At 39.1% G+C, this 11,032-nt stretch overlaps 1 protein-coding gene across 1 annotated transcript in view; it reads right to left on the bottom strand.

The window, feature by feature from the left end:
* The window catches only part of SLC35D1 (solute carrier family 35 member D1), a 44,903-nt gene extending 34,110 nt beyond the window's left edge, over positions 1-10,793 (bottom strand). The window contains exons 1-8 of the mRNA XM_033113595.1: positions 9,550-10,793; positions 8,687-8,720; positions 8,503-8,589; positions 7,762-7,829; positions 6,097-6,168; positions 5,406-5,474; positions 3,186-3,288; positions 1,479-1,571 (exon numbers count right to left, since the gene is read on the bottom strand). Coding sequence (XP_032969486.1) covers positions 1,479-1,571; positions 3,186-3,288; positions 5,406-5,474; positions 6,097-6,168; positions 7,762-7,829; positions 8,503-8,589; positions 8,687-8,720; positions 9,550-9,752 — 729 coding nt within the window. The 5' untranslated portion in view covers positions 9,753-10,793. The remainder of the gene's footprint in view (positions 1-1,478; positions 1,572-3,185; positions 3,289-5,405; positions 5,475-6,096; positions 6,169-7,761; positions 7,830-8,502; positions 8,590-8,686; positions 8,721-9,549) is intronic.
* Positions 10,794-11,032: the final 239 nt, after the last annotated feature.

Consider the following 11,032-nt stretch of genomic DNA (forward strand, 5'->3'; position numbering starts at 1 on the left):
TCCATATTAATTCTTCCAACTTTCTCCTGTACAGATTGGCCTCAATATTTGGAATCATCTGTGCTGCCATGAGGGCCCTGGTTACTTTATATTATATTCTTGCCCCCAAAGCTAAAGAGTGAGGGGTGCTTCTGTTAGAGACTGTCTGCTAGAGGGAGGCAAAACACTGTGGAAAGACTATGGCCTTTGGAGTCAGGCTTGGGTTTAAATTCTGACTCTACTACCCATCGACAGTGTGACATTGGGCTAGTTACTTAGTTTCTCTGAACCTCTATCTCTATTTCCACACTGGCAAAATAGAGATAATTCAAACTTTCTACAATTGTTATGGGGACTATATTATATTACACAGATAAAGTGACTAGCACATAATAGGGACTCAATAAATGTTAGTTTCTTTTCCCACTTTTTTCACAGCCACAAAATACTTATTCAACACTCTATTAGTAAGAGCAATAGGTCCATTTCCTACTTTGGTGTCATTTTTAGACTGGCTGGCAGCCAGGTCACAGTTCATTAAAACATTTATACACATTCAAGATGATCTATGCCAGTTTTTTAAATGAAAGTTCTTGGGAGGGGGGGAAAAACCCAGCTTTATAAACAGTCAGCCTTCTCCTACCTTTGATTCAACTTTTTAACAGTCTAACTACTTCCAAAAACCTGTTCTTTATTTCAGCTCCCACTGATTTGTGGGAATTGTCACTGTTATTAGAATAAATAACCAACATATTTATTTTGAAGAAATCACTGGCCAAGGGAATCATTAGAAGAATCAATTTCTTGGTACAGAAATCCTTGGCAGAATTCTAGATTTCCACTTACATAGTTTACAAAATTTTGTGAATTCTAACAAAATGGTACCCATTTTTCCCTATGAACATGGACTAGTTTCAGAAACAATTGTTGTCTGGATTTATTTTGCTACTCTATTCTGGATTTATTTAGCTAAACATTTGCAGAAAATGAGTAAACTATTATATTGTTTATATGGTTAAGTCACCACATAGTGCAAAATATCTCCTGAGGGGAAAAAACCAGCTTGGGATTTAAAACAAGGATTACAATTGTACACCAAAACAGAGCTTCTAGAGATGCCTATCATTTTGGTTAAGTTTGAAGAATTCTACTATTTCAGGACTTTTTGTTTCTCAGAGATAGTTTGCTACGATTCCTATTTTGTAGTTTAGTAGCAATGTAAAAATTCCCTTCCTCCACCCTTCTGGCACATAAGAGAAAGGCACTAGTTGGCAGGCACTATTTTTATGTTGACAGCAAGAGGTACTTTAAGCCATTTTAGTACTATCCAATACGTATGCAAGAACAAAGGTAGTATATTAGCAACCTAAAAAGTAAAGTCTCATTTTTTGGTCACTTAATAAGCATATTAGTTAACAACCCTATAGCTTATCTCTTGGTTATAAATACTAATACAATTCAAAAACATAAGCCATTAAACCATTCGTAGAAAATCCTACCTTTTGTGCATCTCCTGTAAAATATGCAATGGCCAGGGTGGGCAGAATCATGAACAGTGCATTGTAATAGAGCAGACCATATTTTCCCAGCTCCTAGGATAGTAAATGATTAGGTGTTTCACTTGGTTCTAGCAGACTGATATTCACAACCCTATGCAAAGTACCACCCCATTACACACACACATACACACACACACACACACACACACACAACCTCCCCCACAATATACACAGCAAATTAGTCAAGTCAGAAGTTTTCAAACATAAAGAAATAACCTAAGCTTTCAAAAGAAAAAAAAGCAAATCTATAAACTTTTAAATTTATTTCAAATAAATTCCATGAATGCTTAAGATCAGAGAAATAAAAGTGACATCACCCAGTTGCCTCAAAATAGTAACTAGGGAAGAGGTTATATTTAACACATATACACATCTCTATAAACACATCAGTGAAGCCCTTTCCTTTCCAGAATTTAATCAAAAGTCATCAAGTTAATCTTGGGCTTTTTAGAACCATAACAGAGTGAGTGCCATTTAAGAGATGGGTGGACAGACCCAGACACACAGACTCACACCTAGACCAACACAGACAGACATAACTTCCCAGTGAAGTATTTCTGAAAATGTATATGTGAAGTACATTGAAAAGTAAGATTACTATATCTACAACTCCCAAAACATACTATGTCTAGTTGTAACCATGTGTTCTATGGTTCTTTCTGGAGAAGGCAAAGCCCCTCGCTAAGACGAAACAAATTCAATACGAATATCACTATCAAGTAGGTAGGGCATTTGCATTTATAATCTGAACTTCAAAAAAGGACCTGCAGTAGTAGTTTCACAAATACTGTACATATAATACAGCAGACTCAAAATTAAGCAAAGTCATTTGACTGAAGAGAAAACGTGGGTAAGAAAATAGATAAAGCCATGTCAGTTACAAGATTTAGTTAAGAGATAAAAATACACCAGCTACTCAGGAAAAACTATGGTGACATCTATGATAAAAACCTCATATGGGTCCTCAGATAGGATACATTATGAGAGAAAGGACAACTCCTTCAAAAACAAACCTATGACCTGAAAAGCTGAGTTCCACATAGCTTCTTCTTAAAATAATGCAATCTTATACAGTAATGTATTAAAGCAATGTGGCTCAAATACTCAGCTTTCTGATGAACTGGCTTGATCTAAAAACAAAATTTAGTGTGTCCATGTCAAAGTGTAGAGCAGACAAACTAACAAAAACTATCTTTAAAGCCTTTGTGTGCATGCTGCAGGTTGAGAGAAAGGAGCTGGGTATATAAAGTTCATGTGTATGAGATGTAGGCCAGGGAATTCAATGCTGCTCCTGACAGAGACAGATCCTAATGCTCCCTACAATTTCCCATAATTTGTAGCACTTCAGGGAGTGAAGTCCCCAAATATGTGAAGTTCATTCTTTTTCTGCAGCCCCTTCGCACACTCACTTCTCCTCAAATCTGTCCCAGGGCTTCCAGATATTTCTGTCCTATCCAGGTCCTCACCACGTCCTCTAGCACATAGCCATGAACATTTATGATACTCTTTTCTACTCTCAGAGATCCCGTTTCTTTCCCATGCCCCCTAAGTATTTTTCTTTATTCCCCACTTTTTCCCTGATGAATTGACATTATCATTCACAACATCAGTAAACATCTCTTAAGGAAGCTTAAGATTGCTACCTACCTTGGAATCTAATTTTTGTTTCACGTATGCACCATTTGCTGCTGTCAGGACATCGTTTATCAGAATAAAAACATATCCTTCCAGATCAAATGCCAAGTCAGAGCTGCAAAACATAAGCAACGCTTTAGTAACAAATTACATTTAAAGAACATGCATTTAATTTTAAGTAGGTCTGAACTATAGTATTTGCAAGAGCATATTCTTGTCTAGGGAACTGAACATTGGGCATTTTGTCAACTATTAGTATTTCTTGATTCCGGGTTATAAATTGCAATTTTATACTCAATAATGAGAATCTTCAGAAATGAGAAGCACTACACTTAAACAAAATCAATAGCAATAAACAATCATGTCAGTTAATAGCACACTGCTCTGAACTCAGTCAGGCAACAAGAAGAACCAACCAAATTCACAAAAGCAAGAAGAAGGCATCAGAGCTCAATTTCCCAGGTAAGGAAATCAAAAGGATGAGTTGTTAACAAGTCATTTTCCAAAGATTCACACAACATTTAGGACTATCTTGCACAAGTGGTTGGGCCATTAGGTGAAATGTCTGAAGTGTGGATCACGGTTAGTTCTGAGATCAAGCTACAACAGTATCCAAGTGCACAGCAGGAACCCAGATACTTAAATAATTGCTTACTGCGCCTATAAGGTATAACTAATGGGATTACAGAAACTGATGTTTCCCAGTATTTAGTAGTGATAACAATTTATTAAATTGAATAAATGAAAATCTAAGAAAAATATGGCTTCATCATACTTTAGCACCATAGCTAAATAGTAGTCCCACATTCTGTGATTTTGCAAAGATACTACATATTTGTATCTAAGCTATTACTACATGGAACAAGGCCTTTGAGGAACTCTAGGCCACTGCAGTTTTAGGTGGAACTATCCTAATGCACACCCCTTCTTCCAAGCAGCCTGACAACCCCCTAATTCCAGACTTCCTCCCTCCCAATCTCTTTCCCAAGGTAAAGGTTCTAATTAGATAAGGCTGGTCCAGATAGCAATCTTCCTTAGAAACTTTCTGCAGGCCAGAGTTAGCCCTGAGAAACCAGTTGTTTGGTTCAATTTTGGATCCCACCAGCTTCAAGGAAATGCTTCAAGATCAGTAGGGCACCTCAAAAAGAAAGGTAGGATGCTCACATAGAATTTTTCTCCTAGGAGGCAATAATGCCTAGAGGGAAAAGCAGTCAGCTATATAATGAAATTCTTGTAACCAATTACTCTAATTCCCTCCTTTTTTGAAGAATGAAATTTCACTTGGAGATTTAGGGTGGAATAGAAATTTGACTTATATTCCCTCCCCGCCGGACCCCTTTGTATACCACGAAAATATAATGAAGATAAATGAGTCAATCCAAGAGGCACACTGGACTTCCCAAATGGAAAATACATGTCAGGCAGAATTTGTGGAACTAGCAAACCCACATATACATGCACTGGGCTGAGTGATACATTGTAGAAGGCTTCTAGCCATCATTTTAATTTTCTGAGTCTTAGGGTATATATTTTCTCCATCCACTTGAAAACTAAAGCTTAAGAACAATGGAAAAAGCTTTAATATTTAATAGACTATCTAAGTTATGGCATTTGTGATATATCTTAAGTGAGCCCAAAGAAAGCAATTCAATTATTTATTATTCCGCAAGGCAAATAATTCATGATCACTTGCCTTTTCTGATACACTATTTTCTTTTGCAGTATGCAAAGTAAAAGAATGCCACATGGTTTATAAAAGCACTTAGGCTCTGGAATCAGGCACAGATTCAAATTCTAGAGCCAGCTCTGCTGTTTACTAGCTGTGTGACCTTCAAGATGTTTTTGAACTTAGGTTTTAGTTTCCTCAACTATAAAATAGGAAAATTATATTCATACCTTTCTGAGTTGTAAATACATAACTAATAATGTGTAAAATGTCAAACATATTGTGTGGCACATAGTCTATGCTCAGTAAGTAGAAGATAGCATAGTAAATTCTAAATTACATGAATTTAACTTTTTAGAATTCCAAGAATCAGATTTTGCCAGTCTTGATCTTAACACACTCAAAAAGACTTAACTTTATGAAGAGTCTTTTGAATGCTTTTCTAAGACATGATTCTTATTCAGCCTATTAAAAAAAATTCTCTTTATTGGTTAGTGATCATTCTTTATCAACAATTATTGATAATTTCTAATGTATTCATAGGTTTATACAGGCCCACATCTTACCTGGCAGCTACAAAGGCTCCAATAATCATTGCAAATACAGTCATCTTAATACCCCAAGAAAAAGTCTTCCTACAAAAAAAAAAAAAAGTTTTTTAATACATACATGTGGTTTTATTCACACTCATTTTATATTACAGGCAAAAAAAAGAAAATGTTTTCTTTGGAAAAAAGCTATAAACAACAATATTTTAAATGTTTCCAAGGAACTGGATATTTAAAAGAATCCCACTGATGAAGCAAAAACTTATTTTTTATATAAATAAGTATTCTCATTTTTTCCCTTATTCTTATCATTTGTTACTATTATTGAGTTTGAACTTTAACAAATTGGAATTTCTTTAGATCGAAAAGAGTCACACACATTTGCAGTAAAAGTAGCCAAGACAGGAACACTATTTAAAACCTATACTGATGGTTCTGACATGGCTTTTCACCCAGTGGCAGCCATAGGTACAGAAATTCTTGAAAGAATATCTCATGTTCAAACAGGTTTCTAATTCTAATTCATAACTTTCCCAACTACTTCTCCCATAAATTATCAATTTCTATAGCGAAGGGAGAAAGTTGCTTAAACTTCCCAAAAAATAAAGTAGAAGACAAAAAATTTTAACATTATTATTAAACTATTATGATGGGTGCCTTTCCTAGCTGATTCAAGTTAAAGACTAGATATATTAGAAATTTAGCTCACTTGAGTAAAACTCCTTCAGCAAACATTGTAAACAGGATAGAGAACCTTCTCAGAACTGTAAACATTGGCAAGCTGCAAAAAAAAAAAAACAACAAAACAAAAAAACAAAGATAATTAGGTAAAATAAAGTTTAACAATTTATTTTTTAACTGCTTTAAAAGATTCTTCAAATTAGTATTTTAAAATAATGCTAATCTTTTCCTTCCATTATGGAAATCCCATACTGGTTAATCTGTGGTTAAATTAAACCCTTGTTTCAGAAATAATTCTTATTTGAAAGCCTGACAGGGTTGCTTTTACAAAACTACTAGAAGTGAGAAACACCAAACTAACTACTATAAAATGGTAGAAATCATACATCTATTATCAAAGACTACTAACAGCCACCTTTTATAAAATTTTACACTGCCTATTATGGAAACACCCTGAAAAGTAACATTAGTCTTTAAGAGAAACAGACCTCTTTCTCCTTTCTTTACTGATGTCCCTTCCCACCCACAATCTTCCAAATAATATCTATAATCTTACCCCATGAAACATTCCTTCATTGTCCTTTTGTGAAAGAAATTGTGTCTTCCTGTAAATTCCTAGAGCATTTTGCTTGCACTATTCAAACATATAGCCACTTGCAATACAGCTATTTATGAATATATCTCATCTCACTGCAAAGTGCCTTCTATTTAGCTGGGAATCAAAGATAGGGTGTGGATGGATGGATGAATGGATGGATGAAAAAAGAGCAAACTCTATACAAGCAGCACTTTGCAGCATTTCTTTCCAAGTGGATAATGAGGTAGAAAAGGATGCCCCACCCATGATAAATTTAATTCCATGGAACTCTACCCAGAGATATTATCATGGTCATTCTGTCAGGTTTTTTTGGGTCTGAAGAAAGAGAAAATGAAAAACACTTTGTCTCTGATCCTCACTCCATCTTACAATCATCCAGTATGCCAGGAGTTTAGTGTGTGTGGAAGTGGTGAAGCCATAAGTTTCTGTTAAATGGCTTTCTTATGTGTATAACTGTAATATCACATACATCCAATAAATACTACACTCCTTAAGTAGAGAAGCCAAGAACTGGGAGGTAAGAGGATAACAAGACAGTGTTGTCCTGGAATAGAGAGCCATCACTTCTTTCTAAAAGTGAATATGCTGTCTCTAGTTATACAGCCATGGGTAAAATATTAATCATATTTCAATCAAGGTTCCATCTGATGTTATTTTAACTACCTCATGTTAAAAGAAAAACTGTGAAAGTTCTCATATCCACCCTCTTATTTTGCTTGTGGAATTTGCCAAAAATGTAATATTTATTAATTATATTAAAGAATTTAAATCACAAAAAACCTGGCATATATCCTTCACAACTATAGGCCTGGAAAAATAATGAAAAACTCCTATCAGCATTTTATAACATTTTAAGGGTTCTATCATTAAACTTATGATGGGATAAAAACCCCTAACATACAAAACTCCTCTTTCTCTTTAAACTTAAAGAGCTTAAACTAAAACCTTTAGAGTAATCATTATTTAGTAACAGAAGCTTTCTGGTCATCTCTTTTTTTTCCCCCAAAATCAATAATAATCTGTTAAATATTTGACATTCAAGAATAATTTCAATACATTATATCAACCTCACTAGTAAAATAAAGTTATCCATACTTCAGTTTCTTTGTGCTGAACAGTCCCGTGATTTGGTTCCCAAAATATAGTAGAGGTAGTGGAAACGTCTAGAAAATTTAAAAAGGGATAACAAAACTCAATAATAAAGATAGCTAACAAGGTTTTTTCAAACAGAAACAGTTTTGTTTATATGGTCAAATTCTTTCCCCTTAAAACATAAAATTAGTTTTCATACACAATTTTGGCCCCCATAAAGTACTCAAACAACATTATTCTTGGATAAACAACATTACTATGGCAGAAAGAGGGAAGCATCGAGGGAGAAAAAAAGAAATAAAAACATGAATATGACCCAACCATGTGGGACAGACACATCATTTGCTTTAAAATATGATAACGTGCTAGCCCAAAGCTTTAATGTCAGCAGAAAAAGGGAAAGCACTTCATCTTCATGTGAAGTCGGACTGCTGCAGACAGAATAAGAAAATAAACCCAAAGAATAATGACTTCAGAATACACTGGTTAGATTAGATGGATGTACAAAATGTAAAATGGTCGTACTCGGCAAAACTGTTCATTAATTAAAACAGAACACATGATTTCTCGGGGCTTTTTCTTTACCTTTATTATACCCACTGCATTGGTTAATATCAAGGCTGTAATTTTAAAAAATGCAAGGCACTGATAATAAAATATACATATATATAGTGAATTCTTTTCAGAAAATAAGGTGTTACTTTATTTAATATTACTTTGTTTGTTTGTTTGTTTATTTATTACCTTCCGAGGTACATTACTGTCAAGGTCAGGAAACTTGACTACTCTGAGCGCCTTTCCCACCCAGAGAACTGCCACTGTAGCCACCATCTGTAAACAGAGAACACAGATTCACTGTTCTACATATAAAGACACACACAGAAGTTCTAACGACATAAACCACGCAATGCTGAAGATTCCAACTAACCTGGCCAAGTCCAACACAGAGCGACGAGGGAAATCTACAAAACCGTAAAGAGAAAAAAAAAAAAGGGAGGGAGGTTAGAAAAACCCAAACGTGGCTCTGTGAATTCAATTTGCATATCGGCAACCTTAAAATGCATATTGATACAAAACACACCAACGTCAGCCCCTTATCCAAATGAAAATCGGGGAGCAAAGTCCCTGGGAGTTGTCAGGGCAACCCTGACAACTGATTTTGTAGCTTCGGGCGGCCACTTGCCTCAGCTTGTCCAATTCTACAATTTCAGTCTGCAGCGTGCAATGCATTTCTGAAGGAAGTGAAAACCCGGGGTCTCTTCAACGGTTTCACACCTTTAAAGCAGAAATGCTTCTGCCTCGGAATCCCAGTGACAGCATCAGGATCCTTTTCAATGGGCTTGAGGCTGCGCACGTCCCCAGAGACTGTCAGCGAATTCGGGGTACCCTGGAGCCCCGGCCCAGGCTGCGGAGAACAGCGGGCATCCCTCACGCTGCTCCCTGTCTGGCATGCGCCGGGGCCAACAAGTCACGGAGCAACTTCGCTCCAGCGCTCGGAAGAGCAGGATTTCTAGGGCGCTGCACCGCGAGCACCGCACACAGACGCTTTCCAAACGCGGCCCCCAATGCGCGCCGGGCCGCCCCGAGCTCCGCGCAGGAGCCGGACCCCCACCCCAGGCCGGCGCGCCCAGCCGAGCCCACCGCCCGGGCCGCCTGTCAGCCTCCCGCTCTCCCCAGCTCCAGCCCAACTTTGTTCAGCTTTAACTTTGGCAGCCCAAGTCCAGGGAGCAGGCGTCCCGCGCCGCCGCGCGCCCGGCTCGGCGGCCTCGGCCGCCGCCGCCTCAGCCCTACCTGTAATTGGTGAGCACGCTCTTGTTGACCACCACGATGAGAAAGGAGCTCACGCCGTAAAAGCAGGCAGCCAGCAGCTTCAGGAACACGGTCAGCGTTTCGGCCGACGCCATCCCCAGCTCCTCCTCATGTCTGTGTGTGGAGGATTTCGCGGGGGCTTCTCCTTTAACCCGGGCATGCTGACGTCTATGAACTTCCGCCATGGCTGCGGCGGCGGCCTGTGAGGGGAGCAGCGGGCGGGCCTGGCGGCGGCGCTGAGCAACGCGGGGACTTGCGGCGCCAGTTCCTGGGGGACTTGCGGGGCTCGGGCCGGTGGACTGGGTCGGCTGCGCGCTCGCCACCTCGGCTTCCCGCAAGGCCGCCGCCCGTCCCCGCCCAGGGGCAGGAACGCCGGGGTTCACACCCCCGGGGACTTTGCTCGGGCACGGTGCAACGCGGGGTCACCCGGGAGGGGCCGCGCCAGGCTTGGCCGGGGCAGGGAGTGGAGAGGGCCTGGAGAAGGGGCAGCGGCGACCCAGGGTACGGGGCGAGTGGGACAAGAAGCCAAGGGGGAAACCACTCGGGGACACCGGAGCGCCAGGCGGGGAAGCACAGCCTCAGAGAAACGTCGCCACCTCGCGCCTGCGCGCGAGCCGCGCTGGGTCTCCGCGGACGCGCACCTGGGATGGGGGGAGCGAGCGGCTGGGAGGCTCACAGCCGTATTCTCCAGATAACGACCGCAACAGAGTACAGACCCTCCCCCATTCGGTAACATGGGCTGGCTGAGGACTTGGTTCGCAGGTTGTGTGCGTCTTGCCTCATTTGGAGGTTCTTTTGGTCTGTCTTGCAGAGGGTCAGAGCCCTTCAAAAATACGTATCAGATTTACATCAAAAGTAAACACTCAACATTAAATTCTGTGTTGCCTCAACTTTTTACATTCTCTGAACTCAGAAAACAACGAATGCATTCTTTGCAGATCAAGGGAGAATTTTTTAATAAAAGTGTTGACATATCCAAAAAAGTAGCAAGATGATAATCAAGCACCTTGTGGACTGCTGAAAGAGCGAGGTGTTGGGCGCTGAGTTCCAATTCTAGGTTTCCTAGAAATGCCACCAAACTAGCTGTGTGCTCCTGGGACCATTAGTTGAGCTCTCTGAGACTGCATCTCTTCATCTCTATGGATATAAAGCTAGCACAGAGCTTGTTTTCAGTAAGTGGTAGCCATTATTATGTAGCAGAAACAGCATTATCAACTTAAGCAAAGAAATGACATCTAATGTTAATGTCAAGGAAGAAAAACAATGTTGAATTATTTCCCTATATTATCTACATTTTTTAATGTATTTTTAAATTGTGGTAAGTATAACAAAATTTACCAATTTAGCCTGTTTCTTTTATTATGGTAAAATATGCATAGTAAAATTTATTGTTTTAACACTTTTTGAGTGTACAATTCAGTGATATTAAGTTCATTGACATTGTGTGAAACTCTCAGCACTACCC

Source organism: Rhinolophus ferrumequinum, chromosome 9 (genome assembly GCF_004115265.2).
Source record: "Rhinolophus ferrumequinum isolate MPI-CBG mRhiFer1 chromosome 9, mRhiFer1_v1.p, whole genome shotgun sequence".
Lineage (NCBI taxonomy): Eukaryota > Metazoa > Chordata > Mammalia > Chiroptera > Rhinolophidae > Rhinolophus > Rhinolophus ferrumequinum.